Source organism: Tiliqua scincoides, chromosome 7 (assembly GCF_035046505.1).
Source record: "Tiliqua scincoides isolate rTilSci1 chromosome 7, rTilSci1.hap2, whole genome shotgun sequence".
Classification (NCBI taxonomy): domain Eukaryota; kingdom Metazoa; phylum Chordata; class Lepidosauria; order Squamata; family Scincidae; genus Tiliqua; species Tiliqua scincoides.
This window is the reverse complement of record NC_089827.1, coordinates 73,060,835-73,080,999: the sequence shown is the minus strand read 5'-3', so window position 1 is coordinate 73,080,999 and position 20,165 is coordinate 73,060,835. Positions and strand designations below refer to the sequence as shown.

General features: G+C 40.7%; 1 protein-coding gene across 1 annotated transcript in view; it reads right to left on the bottom strand.

Annotated features, from left to right (window-relative positions):
- Positions 1-20,165, bottom strand: part of LOC136657119 (calcyphosin-2-like) — a 35,084-nt gene that overhangs the window by 2,567 nt on the left and 12,352 nt on the right. Inside the window, exons 6-18 of the mRNA XM_066633761.1 lie at positions 19,855-19,887; positions 19,293-19,481; positions 18,589-18,711; positions 16,714-16,781; positions 15,223-15,342; positions 12,697-12,771; positions 10,074-10,169; positions 9,892-9,985; positions 8,314-8,432; positions 5,856-5,932; positions 4,970-5,124; positions 2,660-2,779; positions 166-262 (exon numbers count right to left, since the gene is read on the bottom strand). Of these exons, the coding sequence (XP_066489858.1) occupies positions 166-262; positions 2,660-2,779; positions 4,970-5,124; positions 5,856-5,932; positions 8,314-8,432; positions 9,892-9,985; positions 10,074-10,169; positions 12,697-12,771; positions 15,223-15,342; positions 16,714-16,781; positions 18,589-18,711; positions 19,293-19,481; positions 19,855-19,887 (1,366 nt within the window). The remainder of the gene's footprint in view (positions 1-165; positions 263-2,659; positions 2,780-4,969; positions 5,125-5,855; positions 5,933-8,313; positions 8,433-9,891; positions 9,986-10,073; positions 10,170-12,696; positions 12,772-15,222; positions 15,343-16,713; positions 16,782-18,588; positions 18,712-19,292; positions 19,482-19,854; positions 19,888-20,165) is intronic.

The window sequence follows — 20,165 nt, the reverse complement described above, 5'->3', positions numbered from 1 at the left end:
CACACATAAGTGCCACAAAAAACATATCACCAAATGAGTGAACAATCCTGCCCATATCTGACTAGTCAGACTAGGGGTTGTCCTCTCATTTGGTACTGGGTGCAGAGAGAAGCAGTAAGCCAAATAGTAACAAACTAAATACTTACTTTCTTATACATTAATTACCTTTTAAGACTTGCGGATGTTTTCTAGCACAATAACATTTCGTGATATTTACCAGAGGCACACTGCCAGTTTTGTTGTAATCCAGTTTCATATAAGCCTGAACAAAGACAGTAATCAGAAGCATGTAAATGTGCGGGAAGACTAAGTTAACAAATATTTATTACGTATGGTACTTTTTACCAAGAGAATTAATGAATATTAATATTTTAGGGGGAAAAAATATCCCTGGTTTTTAAACACAAGCATCAGAAAAGTAGAATTTTTATTGCCTGAACCTACAGAGGGTTCATTTAGTTTGGAGAAAAGTAGAAGTGAAATCAAGGCAAATAAACAGTTAGACGTGCTTAACCTTATGAACTTTTTTGCGAATCTTTATAACTGGCCTCAGGCCTGCAGACTGTGTTGTACTGATTCTTACAAGAAAATATAGGTATTTCATGCCCAGAAGTCTGTTTAGCTTTTTTCTGGTCAACCCTGCCAATTCATTAACACTTTCTTTGGGCTGTTGCATCAACAGTAAAGTATTTTCTCACTGACTCACTTGTTTTCTCACTTACTGACAATTTTGGTCAGATGACCCAGAAAGAGAATTTCCTTTTCTCCTAAAACTCTATTGGCTTTATATTGTTGAAGCAGTCATTCTATTTTCACACAATACTTTTATTGATGTTTCTTTGCAGAGTCCCTGAACCGACTAGTTTTAAGTATCTCCATTTTAATATGCAAAAATGGCCTACAGACAAAAGAGGCACAAGGTCTGCGTTGAAGATTTGGCAATCTCAAAAACACAAAATTCAAGAATTTCTCCCCACTCCTCCATGATCACCATGGCTACTAAAATAGGTGCATCTTACAAAATCTTATACAAATTGATTGATATATCTTAAATGAATTGATAGTACCTCTTTGATTACCAGCAGCAGCGATTAAAAGAAGGGAATGTTTTCTATCTAGCAGGAATACAGGGAGAGGCATGATAGCGAGGCGCTCCCTCCATTGGCCTGTCAAAGTTGCCTTTTGATCCCCCTCTTTTGTGTCCTATAGCCATTTACATCAGATTGCAGCAAAGAGATTTTATTTTAGATTGTGAGCATCCTTAAGACAGGAAACAGTTTTCTCATTCCCCTGCTATATAAACCACTTTGATAACTTTTTGTTTATAAGAAATATTTATATTCTAAAGAAATGTAAATATTTCTAAAAAAACCAAATAGTTCCAGCATGTCAGAGACAGATTCTTAGACAGAGCACCGATAAGATCAAGCAAAGATGACTTATGCTCGTGTCCTCTCCAATCCCTCTCCTTACAATCTATCTTCTCAACTCTTCTTTTTGGTCCAGTCTCCTTCACACCACTATCGCCTTCTATCTAAGACTTCTTTATAGCATTTCTGCCCTTCAGCAGACAGTTCCAGAGTAGCTCACAAGAGAATTAAAGAAATAACATAAAAACTAACAGAGAGCAAATCCATGTGTGTGGAGCAGCAGGCTTCAGTGAAAGAGTCAATACCAGAGCCTGATAAAACAAGTGATTTTTAAAACAGTTTCTTGAAAGTGGGGACAGTGAGGGTTTCTGGCATCACTCTTGGTACAGAATTCCACATTGGGGGAGGGGGGAACACCACAGAAAAAGACCTTTCCCATGTGTACACCACTTGGTACAAATGGATAGGAAGCAAAAACTCAGTTTGCTTGAACGTAAACTAAACTATTTCAACATTTGACAACTGACCCTTCTATCAGCACTTACAATACCTGGAAACATTTCATAATGTCAGTTCAGCTTAATGGATATGAACACATTTGCACTGAGGATACAAGTAAACAATTTTTAGCCTATTTAATATATCTAAAATAAAAAACTTTCAGTCATTGCCAGAATAACCTGGATTCCAACCATCCTGTTGTTTCCAGCAGTGGAAGACTCCACCGAATTACAATTTTTTTCACTATTTAATTGGTAATATTATGTACATGATGCAATTTAGTAAGAACATATATAAGCAATATCTTCATCACAAAACATACATCATTTTTCCCTTTTTCACAGATGGCAACAACAGTTGCAGAACTGTCAGAACTTGTTCAGTGTAACGTACCTGAACAGTGGTACAGAATCCAATCCACAGGTTAAAAATAGATATCAACCAAAAGAAGTTATCAGTCCCCAAGATATTTACTCTTGAATAGTCAGTCAAAATAACACCGGTTGTGTTTTAAATTCAACCACCAATGATATTAAATTACAAAAGAGATTAAAAATCAAATTAAGTAACATTTTATTCTAGTGTCTATTAACATTTTAAATGCAGAAATATCAGATATTATATCATGTTTAACAATTTTTTTAAAATGCAATCCTATGTATGTTTGCTCAGACCCACTGAGTTTAATCGAACTTACTTCTAAGGGAAGTTCGTACAGAATTGCAACCTAAATGGATTTGTATTTTTCACTTATCTGTTGATCAACTATATAATTAAAATAAACTTACTTTTCTGACAAATGCTTTCCTATATTCATTCATTTCTCCAAGAACAGCACGGGTAAACTCAAGATAGTCAACTTCATCATTATCGTTGTCATTAAGTATTAACCACAAAGACTCAAAATCCTACAATTTAAGAGCTTCAGGTCAAATGAGCTGCAACTCAGAACATGGGCATAAACATAAGATTAATCTGCTAAACTATGAAACAAAGGGAAAAGTCAGGTTATTGCTTGAATATTCATTTGAACACTGAGCAGAAGAAAGCAAGACTGCTATCAGTCATCCGAAGCATATACCTAGAGGTTGTGAAAGCCAGCCTATTTTTGCTAGGTCACAATTGTATAGACGTTTTCAGTTCAGCATTGTGACACAAAAGTCCTTTTGGCTATAATTTTGTTAACCTACTTACTTCCAAATTAAAAACAGATCCCAAGATTTTCATAACCTCACATCAGAAAACAGAAAAAGGTATCACAGGGAGTTTTCACGTAACTATTGCCTCCTTACAACTCTAATAAACTCCCTTTCCCAGTGAAAAACAGACCTAAATGTTCAACAAATGGTGACAGTTAAGTACCATAACATCTGGTTAACTAAGATCCTTTCCTGATCTCAACAGCTATTAAAGTACCTGCAAAGGACACTTGCCAAACCCTAGTTTTCCACTGACTAGTTTCAAATCGCCAAGTGAAAGTTAATAATTTTCACTGTTCTAGAATGATTTGAAATTGGGTTCAGCAGTATTTTCCAATTAAATAGGAAATTTTGGCTAATAGCTTCAGTTTGGCCTTTTGTGCTCCTAATGACAGCACTGGAAATACTACAGGGCCTTGATCTTTCTCTCAAATATCTCCTATGAGGCCACATGCCCCCACTTATCTGATTGCTGCTGTGGGAGGGACAAAAAACTAGTTCTGTTCCCTCTCACTTGCTCCTTTGGAGCCTTAAAAATTTCTATAGCAGCATAACAGGGACATTGGAAAATACAGTTTTCCTAGGGTGGCTAATGTCTCTACTATGGATAGTCCTCATCCTGGAAATGACATGACCCAGGGTTCCTGAAACATTTCATTTCCAAGCCACCTGAAAAACAGTACTACAGACATTGGCTCCCAAGTTATGGACAACTTCATCAGCAATTTTGTGTAGGCACAGTATGTCGTTTAATGATACTTCTGCACAGTGCAATAATGCTGGATGTTTAGGATACATATGTTTTGACTTCTGTATGGACTTCTGGACCTCAACTGGTACATATGTAGGGGACTTGGTATAGCAGCATTCCAGGCACCAGGAGAGAGCAGCCTCCCTCCCGTGCTGCCTGACAAGGCCTGTTATGCGCATGGTCCTGGACATATCCCAGATAAGCATGATCCAGACCAGCTTTGTATCATTTTGCTGGAGCCGATGACAAGGAAGCATCAAGTCCCGAAGGCCTTTAAGGAAGAGGCCAAACTTTGGCTCACTAGAGCAAACTGCCTCCTCCTTGTTGGCTGATTCTGTGGCTGGTTCAGGCCACAGAGAACGTAGACCCAAGCCACAGTCTCTTGCCACAGCTAGACCTTTGGTACTTTCCCACTTTTTCGCTCTTCTCCACCTTTCCCTCCCTCCCTTGCTACAATATAATATGCCTGGTTCTTCAGTCCTCCCTAGGTAATCACCCTAATTTCCTTCAGACACTAACATCATGCTCCCTCTCTATTTTAAAGCATGCATGCCCTTTGTAAAGTTTTTTAGCTTTTATTACATATATCCCCCAGAGTCATCTTCCTCCAAAAGGGTGCTTTCCACCCTGGCAGAGAAAGATAACTGTAGTTGGCTAGTGGCAGAAAGGACAGAGGAGCAGTTTTTTGTTGGAACACAAGACCCAGCGTAAGCAGGAGTCACTGTACTCCCTCGAGAGCAGGGTGGACCAACACGAGGCTCGCAGGCCACATGTAGCTCATGAGGCCCTTTTAGGCAGCCCTCGAACGCCTCACCACAGCCACCACCAACTGCCTCCTCCAATATCAGCGGCATTTCACTCTCTTCTGCTGTGGCCTTCCAACTGCTCCTTCTCTAAAGGAGAAGCCAGAATGGTGTGGCAGGGAGACTGAAAAACCCACCTGCCACAACAACCTCCTGCTGCCCAAGCCTGCCGAGTTATTTCCCCTGCTCAGAACCCAAGAGTACTTGGCGGTGACATCATTACATCACCAACAATTACTTCTGTGTCTGTGTGCTCGGGGGGATGACACCAGGGTCATGCACACCCCCCCCGACTGTTAAAAGTTGGACGGCCCTGCTCTAGAGAGTAAATTGACGACAACATACCTCTTCAGGCACTTCCAAATGAAACACTTTTAGTGCTTGCTTGAAGTCTGCTTTTGTCAGAACTCCCTTTTGGTTTTTGTCCAGTTCCCGGAAGTACTTTCCTAATCCTGTTATAGTACGAACTCCTCTTTTACTTAGTTTTTCCTTAAGCCCATCTGTGGAAAAGTTAAAAATATTTTTATGGTCATTTTATTTTGTGTGTGTGTGTGCTGATTACTATTTTCCTTAAAGCTCACAGAGCTGTCTTATACCATGTAGCCTGTACTGTCAACTCTCCCAATGACTCCAAAAGGGATCTTTCTCAACCTTGCTACCTGAGATTGTTTTCACTGGAGATGCTGAGAGTTCAACCTTGTAACTTCTGTATGTAAAAGCATGTGCTCTACCACTACTCTGAAAACATTTTTTTAAAAAAATCATATTAAAAAAGAGCAGTAAAACAGCCTGTGATCTGTGACAAAAAAAAACATTCATCACAATCCAAAGCCTGTTTATATTCCAGAGTTCCACAGATATTACAGCTCAATCCTATCCTTCCCCCCATGCTGATGTAGCCATGCCAAAAAGGCTTGCACTGTATCCTAAGGGGCAGATGGGGAGGCTAGGTAGAGGTAAGGGAAAATGTTTTCCCTTATTTCTGGGTAAGTCTCCTTCTTGCCAGTGGGTCTCTCTGGACCTGTGTCAGCTGCTGTCTGGCAGAAGCAGTGGTCAGTTGGTGGAGATGTGGTGCTGCTGCCTACTGTGGTAGCACTTGCAAAACAGCCGTGGCAGAGCAAAAGCAGAAGTTTCTTCCACTATTGTAAACCCCTCCAAGCAACAGCCCAATTCTGCATTTTCCCTCAAAATGCAGAGACATACAAACTTTAAAGCAAATTAGTATACAAACCTTGAATCTTCTTCAAAACACTTGTGTCACCACCCTCCTGCTTGATGGGAGGTTCCTCTTTTTCTACGTGTGCAGACCTATAATATATGAATCCATTCAGCAGCCACATTACATTTAATAGAAGTTAACTTTCACAAATCTAAATATTCACTATATCATCCTCCACAACAAGTCTCCTCCTGCTAGAAAAACCAATGCTAGAGAAACTTCTGATAAGCAAAATGCTTTACATCAGGTGAACCTAATCAAAGCACTTTGAATCAATATGTTAAAAAGTGCAGAGAGGACACCCTTCAAAAATAAACACCTTGAGTTCATATTTTCACTCACCCGAAGAAGTCGGCCATTGCCCCCAGTGCATATCAGCGTGTCTTAGCCTTCTTCCCAACCCTGGAGATGCTGAAGAGGTGAAGAAGTCGCTCTACCTCTGCAAAGCGATCCCCATCCCTTTTGCAGTACTAAGATGGGAAGGAAGGCTGTTTGACCACTGCATTGCCAAAATGTTTAGAGAACCTGGAAACCACAAGGCCAAGGAGATAGCTAGCTCCTCCCCACCAATTCCATCTTGGAACTGAGGAAGGAAGCAAGGGGCTGACACTGCACAGGCCTGAGCAGAGGCACAGAAGGAGGTCAGAGATTCAGGAAGGGGCAGGATCCTACCAATCACAATTTTTGATTTTCCTAGCAGAGTTAGATAAAAACTGTGGATAATACAATTTTCGCTGGCAAGACAAGAGATATTTTGAACGCCTGAAAACATTTACAGTTGCAAAATGTCAAAGCAGGTAGACAAGGTCAGAGATATTATTGTTCAGTGGCATTATTCTGTGCCATTTTGTTAGAACATAGACTAAATTATGTTCCAAACAGCTGCCTACATTGCCATTCAGTTCACATACAAAACTGTCCCCTGGCAGCAACCAAGTCTTATTAGTTTCCAAGGTCTTAAACAGGACAGCCAGTCAACTATTTTTAAGAACATAACGAAAGCAAGACCCTGAGGGACAAACAGCCCCCAAAGTTGCGGGGAGGGTGGCATTTAGGATCAGAAAACAGCCCAGGTACAAAAGGTTAAACAAAAACACTCTAACCTCTAGAGACCCAGCTTCTACCAAAATTGGATGCCCCAGGAGTGCTTTAAAGTTTAGACAGACAGACACAGACAGACAGATCTGATCATGGTTCTTATGTGTCACCTGGTTTATTTCTTCACTCCTAAAAATCTGAAATATTTTTTTCAAAACCAGAATAAGTACTTTTGAAAATAGTGGTGTGACAGGCATGAAACACTGATAAGATCCTAATTATCCCATAAAATAACCTATTTGTAGTTACAATGATGCTTTGAGCACTGGCAGTAGATTTAGCATTACGTTTGGGAACTATAATGAAATTTGGAACCATTTGTATATCAGCAAACTCCAATTCCTGTTTTGTCAGTTCTTTTCATAGGAGTGATACAGCATGAACTCTCTTATCCAAATCTCTATTTTGGGAAAGACAATACCTGACACGCTGCTTTTGTCTATCTGGAAAGGCCCAGAAGTAGGAGCAGGCTTGCCAGAAGGCATGCAGTTCTCAATACAGTGGCAACCTGTATGCATTCCTCCGTCATCCTGTCCTAAACTTTCAGCTATTCCCTTAGACCCAACAAGATAACTACTGATTAATTCCCACATTTTGAGAGTGGAACTATATATTGTGTGATTTTGTGACTATTTTTACATATTTTTCTTTTACAAAAATGTAGTTTCTGAAACTGGATGAAAGAGAAAGGAAATGTTCAACCTTTTGCCCTTGGACCAGTTTTAGATTGAATCCTGCCACGCAACTGTTTTCATTTCTGCTGCTTGCAAAAAAATAAAAAAGAATACAGTACTCCCAGTTTTTCAGAGTAAAGACAACGGGGGGGATTTTCATCATGAAATGGTCCAAAGGGCAAGAGCTAAGGGAGCCCTTCCACATCACATACCAGTATCCCTTTAACAGTGCAGTTTCAGCCACAGCATTTTCTGAAACAAGAAAACTATCTCAAAAAATAGACATAACCATATACTTTGACCCTTATGTTCCCTTGTTTTTCTGGAGCTTCCTTTAAGTGGACAGATTGTGAATTTCCAAGGCCATAGCTAAACCAGAGGCAACTTTAACAAGTCACTGGCCCTCATATACCTCTTTATTTCCTAGATCTTACCCCTTACCACACCCGACCCACTGCACATTATTTACAGGGGGGAAAAAGAAAAAGGAAATTAAGCTCAATTACATGATTAATCACATCTAGTTTGGCTCTTACTAACTGGGATGGCACTGTATCACCCTAATCAGATATAACACATGTAAAGGGAAGAACAAGTAAAAAACCTCAAATCTGAACAATGAACAGCATAGTCTTTGTTTGTGAACATATTTTCAAGACAGGAAATGAAATCTGATCACTTAGTGCAATTCCACTTACTTTAGAAAAGCTCTAGCTGTTTCGTCAATATCTGTGACTCGGATCGTAAATATTGGCTTCTGCTTAATGCTTTCCGGAAGGCTGGGATGATTACGGCTCAAAAAAGTTAGGTCTGCTCCCTAAGAGCAATAATATAAGAGAGATTTACAAGTACTGCTCTATCTTTATTGGTCCACAAAATATAACTCAATCACAATTATCTTCATACAGATGAACTACTTCACATATGTTCAATTTACAACTAGAAAGCCTGAAGATTCATGACCAAGATAGGAGAAGATAAAGTATAGCAACTAAGTCGTGTCTGTTCTTTCTCCCATGGACTTTACCCAAACACACAAGCTACATCTACCGCTCATCTAACACTCAGTCTGCACAGGTAAATCCATAATTTGGCACTTATTCAAATAGGCAGCCCAATCCTATCCCTCCCACGATTTTACGCTCTGCAGCCATGCTGATGGAGCACACACTATATGCTATGGTATATTTATTTTATTCAGAGCACGATACCATAGTCTTTCAAGATTGAAGGTTGCCAACAGTCATTTATTTTATTGAATTTTGAAAGAAAAAGATTTAAAACTAAAATTGTTCAAGTGCCTAAAACTTCAGGAAAAAGTCTGACAGAAGACTTGCCATTAGATTTTGCAAAGTCTGTTACTAAAAGGAAATAACCATTAAGAAACAATGCACCTATGATTTATGTATTTACAAAAGGGAGTAATATAGAGAAATATGCTCAATTCCTGACTGCAATTGATTGCCCTCTAGTGGGAAAAGCAAGTCATGCAGTCTTACACTGAAATTACTTACAGTATGTTTTATTCAACAAAATGACTCACAAACTCAAGATTCAGGTGCACAACGCAAATATACTAAAGGCAATTAAAAGGTTCATCGTGTTGAATTAGCCCTGACAAACTAGAGCAAACCCTTCCTAATACAATTTTGCTTGTTGAGCTGGCACATCCAAAACTAAAATTCAAAAATATCATCACAACACTTTTCAGAAGTAGTCTAAGATTTTTGAGCACCTGATGCAGAGCACCTAACACCATGGCCCCCCACCATCTCCTGCTGCTGTCACTATAGTAATATTTTACCTAACTCAGTAGCAGCTTGTGAAGTCCACCCTCCCAACTTTGATCTCATCTTCTGTGTGTTGCATTTGAACAGGGCAACAGAGGGGAGTGGTGACCAAGAGCAACACTCCAGCCCACCACTCTATTCACCTCTACATTTCCTCTTTTGTTCCATTTCTCTACTTCCTTTTCAAATACAGCAAGCAGAGGGAGATATGGCAACAGGAGCTCCTGCCATCCTACCACCTGAGGCAACTGCCTCCATATGCTTCAGACCTGCGTTCCAGAGTGTCTCAAATCCTTGATCTACTACAGTCTGCTGTTAATCTACTAGGTCAAAAATCTATGATAAACCTTTGAAAAATATAAACACTGGAAACAGGCAAGAAAACTGTCAAAGCAAAACATAAAGATCTCTGCACCTAACACTTACAGAGAGACTTTCAGCTCTTAAATATTAAAGAAGCATTATTCTGAAGTTCACAATACTTACAACATAGAAGTCATTAAGACTGTACGGTTTCCCTTTTCGTGGTCCACGCTGATGACTACAAACTCCCTTCTGAACGAAAGGCAGAGCATTTGTTCTGTGTGACATTGAAAGCAAAGCAAAACTTGATATGCCTATCAGTGGCTCAATAAAAATCTGAAGAAACATTTTCTAATCATACATACCTATTTTTACCAAATTGTCGATATTCATATACAGTTAAAGACTTATCATATGCAAAGAAAAATCCAATCAGTTCTCGACAAGCATCCCGTCCATTTCTAGAACAATATAAAAACCAAAGTCTTAAAATTTAATTTTAGTAGAATCCATATCAACCCAGCATGAAGTATGTCACATTTCACAGACCCCCTGTTGGATTGCAAATGATCCCGATTTTGTAAAAGTGCCATCAACAGCAACCTGTTGCCAGCCATGTTGCCTGCCTTAGATAGCTGAGCAGGAATATTCACCTTCCTGAAACCAGGAGAGAAAGCGGAGGAGGAATAACCATCTTACTCATACCAGGGAAGGAAGCTTAGGGCGCAATCCAGAGGTGTCCATGGGCATGCGCAAGCCCCTTAACATAAGTCCCTGACATAAGCCTCTGTGCTGGCTTCCTCACCGAGGCTTGCGTCAGCCTGCTTGGGCCGACGCAAGCGTCTGGGGTGGGGGAGGAGGAGGAGGGAGGCATTCCTGGGAGGGGGGAGGGCAGGCAATGGGCGGTCCCAGGGGCGGGGCTGGGATCCAGCACTTATGCTGGATCCCAACCCCCATTCCCGGGGAGAACAGAGCAGCTTCGAGCCGCTCCGCTCTCCTCGGACTTGTGCCATCTCAAGAGGTGGCGCAAGTCCAAGGAGACCCCTAGGGGAAAAGGTGCCTTTCCCAGGCATAAGGGGAAAAGTTTCCCCTTGCCTCTGGACAAGCCACTTTTGGCCCTTATACTGTGCTGGATACAGCGCCAGTTCCAGCATAGGATAGGATTGCGCCCTTAGAGACTAAAGCTGGTGAGGACATTTGGTCTTGCTGCCTTTCCAGTCTCCTGCTAGCAGAGTATCCTTCACATGAACCCCAGCTTCCTAGCTCTACCTTCCTGTAGCTTGGAATGGCTGAACACGTTAGGGGAGGCAAAGTTTCCAGGCTTGTCTAGGCAGACAACTCTAAACCCCAGTAAATTTAAGAAAAAGTTAAGCATAAAACAGGAGATTACAAACGAGTTTGTGTGAGATAGACAAATAGCATAAAGACAACATGAAACAGTCACTGGTTTAAGTGGCCTAAACATGCCAAGGTTGTAAGTATACTTCATATTGCATCCCATGTTGTAAGGGCATCATAAGGTTTAAATGCTTGCATATAAACAGAGGACTGTGGGGATGGGGGAAATTTGTCCAATTAGGGACAGGAAATGTCCCAGTCACATGGAGTTTAACTGCCAGAGCATGTACTGCATATATATTTCTCACACATAGGAGACTGCCCATTGACAGGTGAGAATGGGGGAGATTGCATCTCATCTTGCCAGACTTCAGGACAAATAACGTGGAAATCTCCTGCTTGAAGGGGGTTGGGTATATGCAACATAAGTAAATTGCCTTGCATGCCAAGTAGGCAACCAGCTGTTGACAGGTATGATCTAACTGCTAGAGGCAAATAACAAGGGAGGCTTAAAGACACATTACTTTTTCTCCACAACATGGACATTACCATCTTGAGATTTGTATAATGGTAGATTAGATGAATTCTTATCTTCCATAATTGTGACTTTGCCCAGTTCCATAAAAATATGAAATTTTTAACCTACAGGTCATGCCTTGTTACCCAACAAGGTTCTGTTCCTGAATCCCCAGTGGATAAAGAAAAAATCAGTGGAAAAATAGCTTTAAAGACCCTTTTCCGAGTTTCTTGCACCTCCATTGTTGCCCCAGAACGATCGTATAGACGCTATATGGGTGAATAATGGAATCTAATAGATTCCATTAATAGAATAGATTCCATTATTAGATTCCATTATTACTAATCTAATAATGGGTGAATAATGGAATCTAATAGAATGAATTTATTAGAATGCTATAGAATAGAATAGAATAGAATAGAATAGAATAGAATACGGTAGAATACGGTAGAATACGGTAGAATAGAATAGAATGCTACGGTATTCAATAGAATGCTACGGTAGGTTGTAAAAAATATTTTCCATTGTGAAAATGACCTTCTGCATCTCACACACCCCCCCCCCCCCCCCGCTCTGTGAACAGGAGCAGAGTTCTAAAACTGTAATGGGCAACATGGCTTTCCAGCACCAAGCATTCTGCCAACTGAAAAAAACAAACAAACTCAGACACAGCTGCATAAAGAAAGCCAACAGAAAACTTGGTCCACTCTTGTCTCCAGATTTATCTTCAGGGAGTGACAGCGATGCCAGCAGGACAATGCAGACTGGGAGGTCTCTCAGTGTCTAGTCAACATGGGCATTATTTTTTCCATGCCCAGGAAGAGAAGAAAGATTCATAATCAGTACCTCCATGCAGTTACCAGAATCCAAGCTGAATGGGAGCCTGAAATGTGCTTTCAATAGCCCAAAGCATGACAGGCAGAAGAGGTTGAGCAGAATAGCTGAATCCAGCTCTCTGTTGTATCCCAGCTTCTCCCAAACACACAAACAGTTTTGTCAACTATCTGGGTTGACAATCTTGGTTCCTAAATGGGTTTCTTCAGTCCATAAAAATGTGTACGCAAACATGAAGATAGCAAGCTTCATTAAAGTTTGATTAGAGAAAAAATATTTAAAATTAAATTTAGGCATACCTTGATATTAATCTGCCATCAAAGCGTAACTTGTTCGTAAGCATATTTTCAGTTAACGCTGACCGAGTCTTTATTCTGTAAAAAGAATTCACAATAGTAACTATGTTCTAAAAAAGTAAAATTATAACAGTTTGCACCTCAGCTACTAAAATGCTTATGGACTGTGAGTAAAGCTGATCATAAAACAATTAGACAAAACTTGAACAATTTTAAACAATTCTACAGGAAGCATAGAATTGGATGTGCTTTTTTTGAGGACTATACCCTCAAGGGACTTAACATTCTGTTACCACCTTTAAAATGGGTGGTACTAAGCACCCATTTAGAGTGCAATTCTGAACCATCCTTGGGCTTGCACCCTTGCACTGGCTTGGAGGTGTTGCAAAAGTGTCATTAGGCACTTTCGCACTACCTCAGGAGCCAGGAAGCCACTGCACAAATGTGCACCAGCCTCTGGAGACCAAATCCCGAGCCTTCGCACCAGGAGAGTGATGAGTTCACACCAGCCGAGTCAGGCCAGTGCGGGGGTCTTGGGAGAGCAGGGGAGGGTGGGCAACGGGCAGGTCTGTGGGCAGCCTGAGGCCAGAAAGGGACGCCAGAATCCGGCACTTAGGCCAGATCCTAACCCCACTCCTAGGTGAGCACAGTGCAAGGCTGCTCAGATCTACACCAGTGATTTAGGGGCCACTGGGGCTGCTGCTGCATTACCTGGGACAAAGGGAATTAATTCCCCTTGCCTTGGGCTGAGCGGCAGCCAGCCCAAACTGGCTGGCCTGCCTGTTCCAGCACAGGTTAGGACTGGACTTTTAAAGAACTTCTTCCTTAAATATTTAAAATCATCCATCAAAATCACACTAGTTATTTTCTGGAAGACAAATCATCTTGACTTATGGATTGTCAAGAGGGCTTCAGTCTTACTTCGCTATAGAAACCATTTCACTGCTGGTTTCTAGTTCAGAAGAAGTACACAGTCTTCCTATGTTTTAATACATTCTTCCTAAATAAAGACGAACTAAAGCATAAGTGTTGGCCAAAGAAAAACAAGGGCATGATGACTAGCTACAAATGAAATAATTCATTTTTTAGAATTGCTCCAAATTCTCTTCTTCTTGGGGTTTTAAAGTATTTCTTCATCTTAGTTGTCAAGATAATGGTCAAAATGCAAGAAATCAGTGAAAGTAATCCATCAACATGGCCCTGAATAACCTCAGAATTGCTCAAAGCACATACTTTGATCTTAGGATAATACTTGTAAACATCAAACAGTTACTATTTTGCTTCTCAAAATAAAGGAGGATATGTCATGGGGACATATAAGCATTTCTTACCATACAAGCAATGGGTATAAAGTGCATAATTTATTAACACACAGGCCTTTAAAAGCAAAGGATGACAGAATTACAGGACGTACAAAAGCTGTTGTTGATTCCTGCTATATGTAGGTAGATTTTGTTATTAAAAGTTTGGGAAGTATTTCTGCTAAGTTGTGCTATACTAAGTTGGCAACACTAAAAACATTCTATTGCAAAAAGATTTTTAAAGCTTTGTATTAGTTCATCTCTGCAGGATAACACGTTAGGAAGTGCTGCTCTCCAGAACAGAATATTGCCCATGCATCCCTAAATAATCACACAAGACAGCGGCTTAAGTGAAACTGGTCCAATTTATTTAAGTTAATTAGGGTGCAATCGTAACCTGCGCTGGAACAGGCAGGCTGCCTGGCATACTCTGTATACAGTGTGGATTTGGTGCAGGCTAAGACCACTGGGAAATTTCCTTACCCTTACCCCAAGAAATGCTCCATGCAGCCCTATGGGGCTACTTGGATCTGCACCCAAGACTTTGCAGGCGCAAATCAAAGTGGACCAATTAACACCACTTGGTAGAGAGGTTGCGATCTGGCCTGAGCTGCCACAGCCAGTTCCACCCCCTCCTGAGCCTGATCCGCCCCTGGGCTACCCTCTAGCCTCTCTCCCGCTGCCCTCTCTCACCCCCTGTGCTGGTCTGCCCAGGTCAGCACAAACTTATTGCCTCTAGACATTGGGCCAGCTCCACAATGCCAGCGCCAGCCCATCTTACTCCCAGTGATGGCTGGGAGCCAGCAAAAGGAACTTGAGCCGGCTCGGGGGTGGCAGGGCTTTGGATTGCACTGCCCCAGAGACAAGATCTGCAGCAGGCAAGGCCTCCCCCTTTATTGTGGGCAACTAACCTAGGGGAGACATCAAACAACCACCTACTTCTCGGGATAGGTATTTCCATCCTGACTCAAAGCTTCGGCATGTCAACAACCCAAGCTTCTCAACACCAATTCCAAAGAATTGAGGCAGCCAAACTGCAGCAATGCCTTGCAAGTTGGAAAGCCTTGGAGTAAGCCTTTGCAATCCTAGCCAGAGGATTTCTCAGCCAGCCTCCCTGAGCTGGCAAGCCTCTGAGGAGTGATACTGGCTCACTCACTGACTTTTCCTCACTTCAGAGTGCACACTCTGTAAAAATTATTTTTACAAGCATGGGACAATAGGAACTTACTTGGTTTCATGTAACGTTCTTTTTCTAAAGCGCAGAGGTGCTGTCCTGAATCCTGGAAGGACAGAATCAGTCTCATAAGTATCAGAATTTCCATTTTGCTCTGGGTCACTTATCACAGCTCTAACTCAAAAAACAAAAAACAAAACATGTATAAATTCCATGTTCATGAAATCACAATTAAAATTTAGAGACTAACATCCCAAATCTAACCAGGCTGTACCCACTGTGATATAGCAGCACCAAAACAGCATCTGCTGTATCCCACATGGGCAGAGAGGCAGCTGGAGGTCTCTGCGAGGTAAGGGAATATTTCTTCCCTTATTCCATGTTAAGCCCCAGCAGCCTCTATGGGTCTACTTGGAGCCATACCAGCTAAATTGCTGGTACAGTACCAAGCAGCCCTGTGTAGGGCTTCCAAGCTCAGGATGGAGGTTAGGATGTGACAGAGATCCCTTGCTGCCCAGCATAGGCCTTGCCCTGGTTGGTGGGCACTGCTCCAACACCAATGAAGGCCTGCTGGCACATGCCTCTCTGCCAAAGGCGCTGGCCTTTGCATGGTCAGAACATGCCTTATGGCATGTTTGTGTCAGTGCACATACCTGCCCTGCTGGCAGAAGCCAGTTTAGAACTGGACTGTAATTCATATTCTGATACTTATTTGCTAAGGTAAGTCAATATAATTCAGAAGGATTGTACTAAAAAATTGCACTCTGCATATGAAATCTGAAAACAACATCTGAAGAACAATTTAATTACAAAGTTTCATTTAGTGAGGGATGACATCACCATTTTATCCCTCTGCATATAAACTGGTCATAATCCAAACCCAGAAAGCATGGTACACTGGGTTCAATTTATCCTTCTTCTGATAGCAGCTAGTCCAAGAGACTGAGCTGTAAATCAAGATTTCCCATGTTCAAATCTCACCTCAATTATGAATCCTAACTAGGTGGGCTTAGGCAAGCTAGCTACTCCCTTTCAGTTCAAGCCCCCCAGAAGTAATATGACAATAATCAAACCTCAACTTACAATAATTTTGTATGAACAAAATCCAGATAATATACATGTTGCTTTACACATTCAGAAACCACTTTAAAAATATTAAATATTATTATATCACAGCCAAAGAGATCCATGTGTGTTCAAATAAATGTCCTTAACATCACAGCCTTCCAGCTCAGTGTTGCATTTTTTTCTGAGTAAATGTGCACCAAATGGGACTATTTTAACCTTGTTCTATTGCTATTTTACTTTTACCGTTATGTTTAGGACATAAGCCACTTTGAATAGTATTGCCTTGAGAGTCAGCACAAGTCAGTCAGTTAAGCTCTTAGCATTTCCACTGATGTCATGGATTTAATTCTTCCCAATCAGATCAACCATTAAAAATGCAACTTTGGCTGGATTGAGCCTAAAAAATATTACTAAAAAAAATACAGCCACATAGCATAAATCCATTCAGATTACAAGCACAAGTACTGTTTCTTTTACCTAGATAATTGATCTATCATCACTTGTTCCACAACAGTTTGCTTTCTTCTTTCTGCTGCTACATCCTCCTGCAAAAGCAACCAATGAACATAATATATATAATTTAAGTAGTTAAGAAATTATTAAGTGGCACAAAATAAAACCAGAATGTGGAAACATATAAAGTTTTTTAAAAATATTTATATTGCATTGTATTTTTTAATAATAAAATTTCATATCTCCAAATGATACCTTTAAAAACATAGCTATCATAGGCCACAATCCTATCCACACTCCCCTGGGAGTAAGCCCCACTGACTATAATGGGACTTGCATCTGAGTAAACATGCATAGGATTGGGCTAACGGAACCCTAATATCCTTACTCCACATCATATCCGTTGCCTCTTCAAGAGCAAATTAGATAATCAGAAATAATATTGCGTTACAGGCCATCATAAACTACTCAAACAATTTAAACAAATATTTTAAGTCAAAATAAAACTTACAAAGAAAATCAACGAAAAAATTTTAGTTTGTTATGAAATGACCATATTCAGAATATCACTTAAAAGATGAACCCATCCATGTGCTAATCAGCATACAATTTTTAAAAGCCTGAGCATGTATCCTAAAATTGTTCTCTCTTGATATGCTACCTAATCATGAGATGCTATGTCTAGAGGATCACATGGCCATTGAGTGATATTCAGGGGCTTTCCAATTTTGAAATACAGGCATTCCCTTATATTGTATTCCTGGATCTGGTATCCGCAGTTTCACTTATCTGCAGGTTGGGGGGACCACCCATTACAGTACCTTTGCTTTCCCTCAGAAGCGACTGGAGTAGGGGTGTTGCTTGTTAAAACAAAGGAACATTCTTGTTTCAGTAAAGAATGCAAAGTGCATGCTAGGGTAACAGGAAGCAGGACAGTTTCTGGTTCCTGTTAACACTGGGTTAGTCTCCTCCCTGTAACGTGCAGGCTGCAGGTCTGCAATTTGCATTCTTCAGTGAAACAAGAATGTTCCTTTGTTCCTCCCTACATTATAACCGAATACAAAGCAAGCTGCATGCTAACAGTAATACCTTGGGAGGAAGGTTTCAGTTCCTCTTTTCCCAAACAGCTTCCTAAGAGCCCAATCCTATGCATATCTACTCAACAGTATGTCCCATTCTAGTCAATGGGACTTTCTACCTGGCATGTGTGGATAGGATTGCAGCCTTACAGCACAATCCTAACTTGTGCTGCAACAGGCAGGGCGGCAGGCCTGCGCTTTACCTGGCGCAAGTTTAAGGTTGTCTGAGGCTCAACCCATCACCTAAATAAGTGGCGAAAATTCAAGGAGCACAGGACTGCCCCAGGCCACACGGGAACAGGGCTAGGATCGGGCATAAGTGCCGGATCCTGGTCCTGCCCTCCACTACTCACCCGTCTACCTCAGGAACGCCCACCTCCTGCCCTCCCCAGCCCTGAAACACCTCCCTCCTGCCTCCTCCACACCCTCCCCACACGCCCCCAAACCCCTGCTCTGGCCAAGCTCAGTCGACGCAAACTCACCCGTCCCTGGGGCCCACATCAGCTCAGGAAGGCTAGTGCACAACTGTACTCCAGCCTATCTCCCCAAAGAGTGGTGCCAAAAGGGTGGTCAAAAGGGTGCTTTTGGATTGCACCCTAAGTCTCCAAAAAATCCACTCCTGAGGGTTGGGGGGCCCTCTGGAGCTATATGGCACACAGAAAGGGAGAGGCATTACCAAGGAAGGAGAGAGTAAGTGCCTATCACCCTCCCCCTCACATGCATGCAAATGCCTTCTGTGTGCACAAATTGAATTGGAATACAGCCCAATAGATATATACTGATGTATAGGACAATATAACATTCCCCAGAAAAAACTTACAGCTTCCAGCTTCCTTATGCTGTGTTGTACTGTGTAGGGTTTGCTGGTATAGCATTGCTGCAAGAGGGCTTTCTCATCAAGAGCTGTCAATTCATCATCTGTTTGGTTTTTCAGCCATACATTCTATGCAAAAAATATATAACACATTCCCCAGACATGATCACTGATCATCAGGATGCATTCAGACCAGCACTCTTACAGTATTTCATTTCATTTTTGTCCTTATCCTAGGATGTTTGGGAAATATGTAATAATTACTAATCTTCATACATTTCCTGTACATAGCTTTGTCCTCTTCCTCAAATTATGGGCTTAAAGTTTCACAATTATATACACTCTAACATATTTAACAGAATTCTGTAAGAATATGAAGTGGAGGAAACCTTCAAATAATATTGTCAAGTAACTGAGATCTGTTGTGTGCTGTATATAAAAAGAAAACAGAACACGGGGTATTCAGTAACTTCATGTATGTAGTTTTCATCTCAATTTTAGGTATAATTCACATTCTCTCTTACTTACTGCTTATAGATAATGGAAAATCTGTACAGTACTTATAAAACGACAGACACCAATACATTACATACATGATTATCTTGCAGATTTCCCAAGCCATTCCTCTATATGCCTCCCCTCCACTTGCTCCATTGTTTTTAGGAAGATTGACTAGTAGTTCCCAATATCAGATTTTGTAGAAGTACTACCTTTTTTTCAGTTATTTTTCTTGGCGGTTCATAAGACTGGTTGTAGTTTGCTTTCTTTTCGGCTGCTCTTTGAGAATACTGTTTATATCCCTCTTTCATTTCTGCTTCATATTGCTGATACTTCAGTTTGTACTTGTCTGTTGGGGATGGCAAATTTTCTGATACTGTCTTCTGCTCCACCAAAGGAAACTAAAAGATAAAGAATGATCAGCGGCAATTATTTAACTCTTATTTAAAATATAACTTACTTTAAAACGTAGCCTAAAATTGATTTAGTAAAATGAAAGATAAGATTTGGGGGCCTCTAGCAGGAGTTTTTAAACAAGTGATGTTGCAAGAAATTTGCTGGTACAATTCCAAAATAGATGTTGAGACATTTGACAGCTGTACATTGACATGCTTTCTCTTAAGAAGTCGCTCCCCCTCCCCTAAGCTTTGGATACTTTCTTTTCTATTCATGGACAACTGAAGAAATATTGATGATTTCCTTGTTTTTCACTACAAAGGCAACTCATGTTGGGAATATGCAAACATACAAAACCATGTTTTTCAACAATTTTACCTCATTCGTCTTCTGATGAGGTCTTCCTGGTGACTGCGTAACAGGAAGAGAAGGAAACATGATCTTAAATAGTAATACTTTTAAAAAGTATTTTCCAGCATATATATATATTTTTTAAAAATCTATCTCACTTTTCCACCCCTATAGGGAAAAGGGTAGCTTACAACAGTTATTTTAAAAACCAAGCAGTACAACTAAAAAAACAACAAATTAAAAAACAGCATCATCATAACAAACTATCTTCTAGAAATGAATAATATCAGATTTTAAAACAAGAAGACTCATAATTAAATGGTTAATTATAAAAAAAA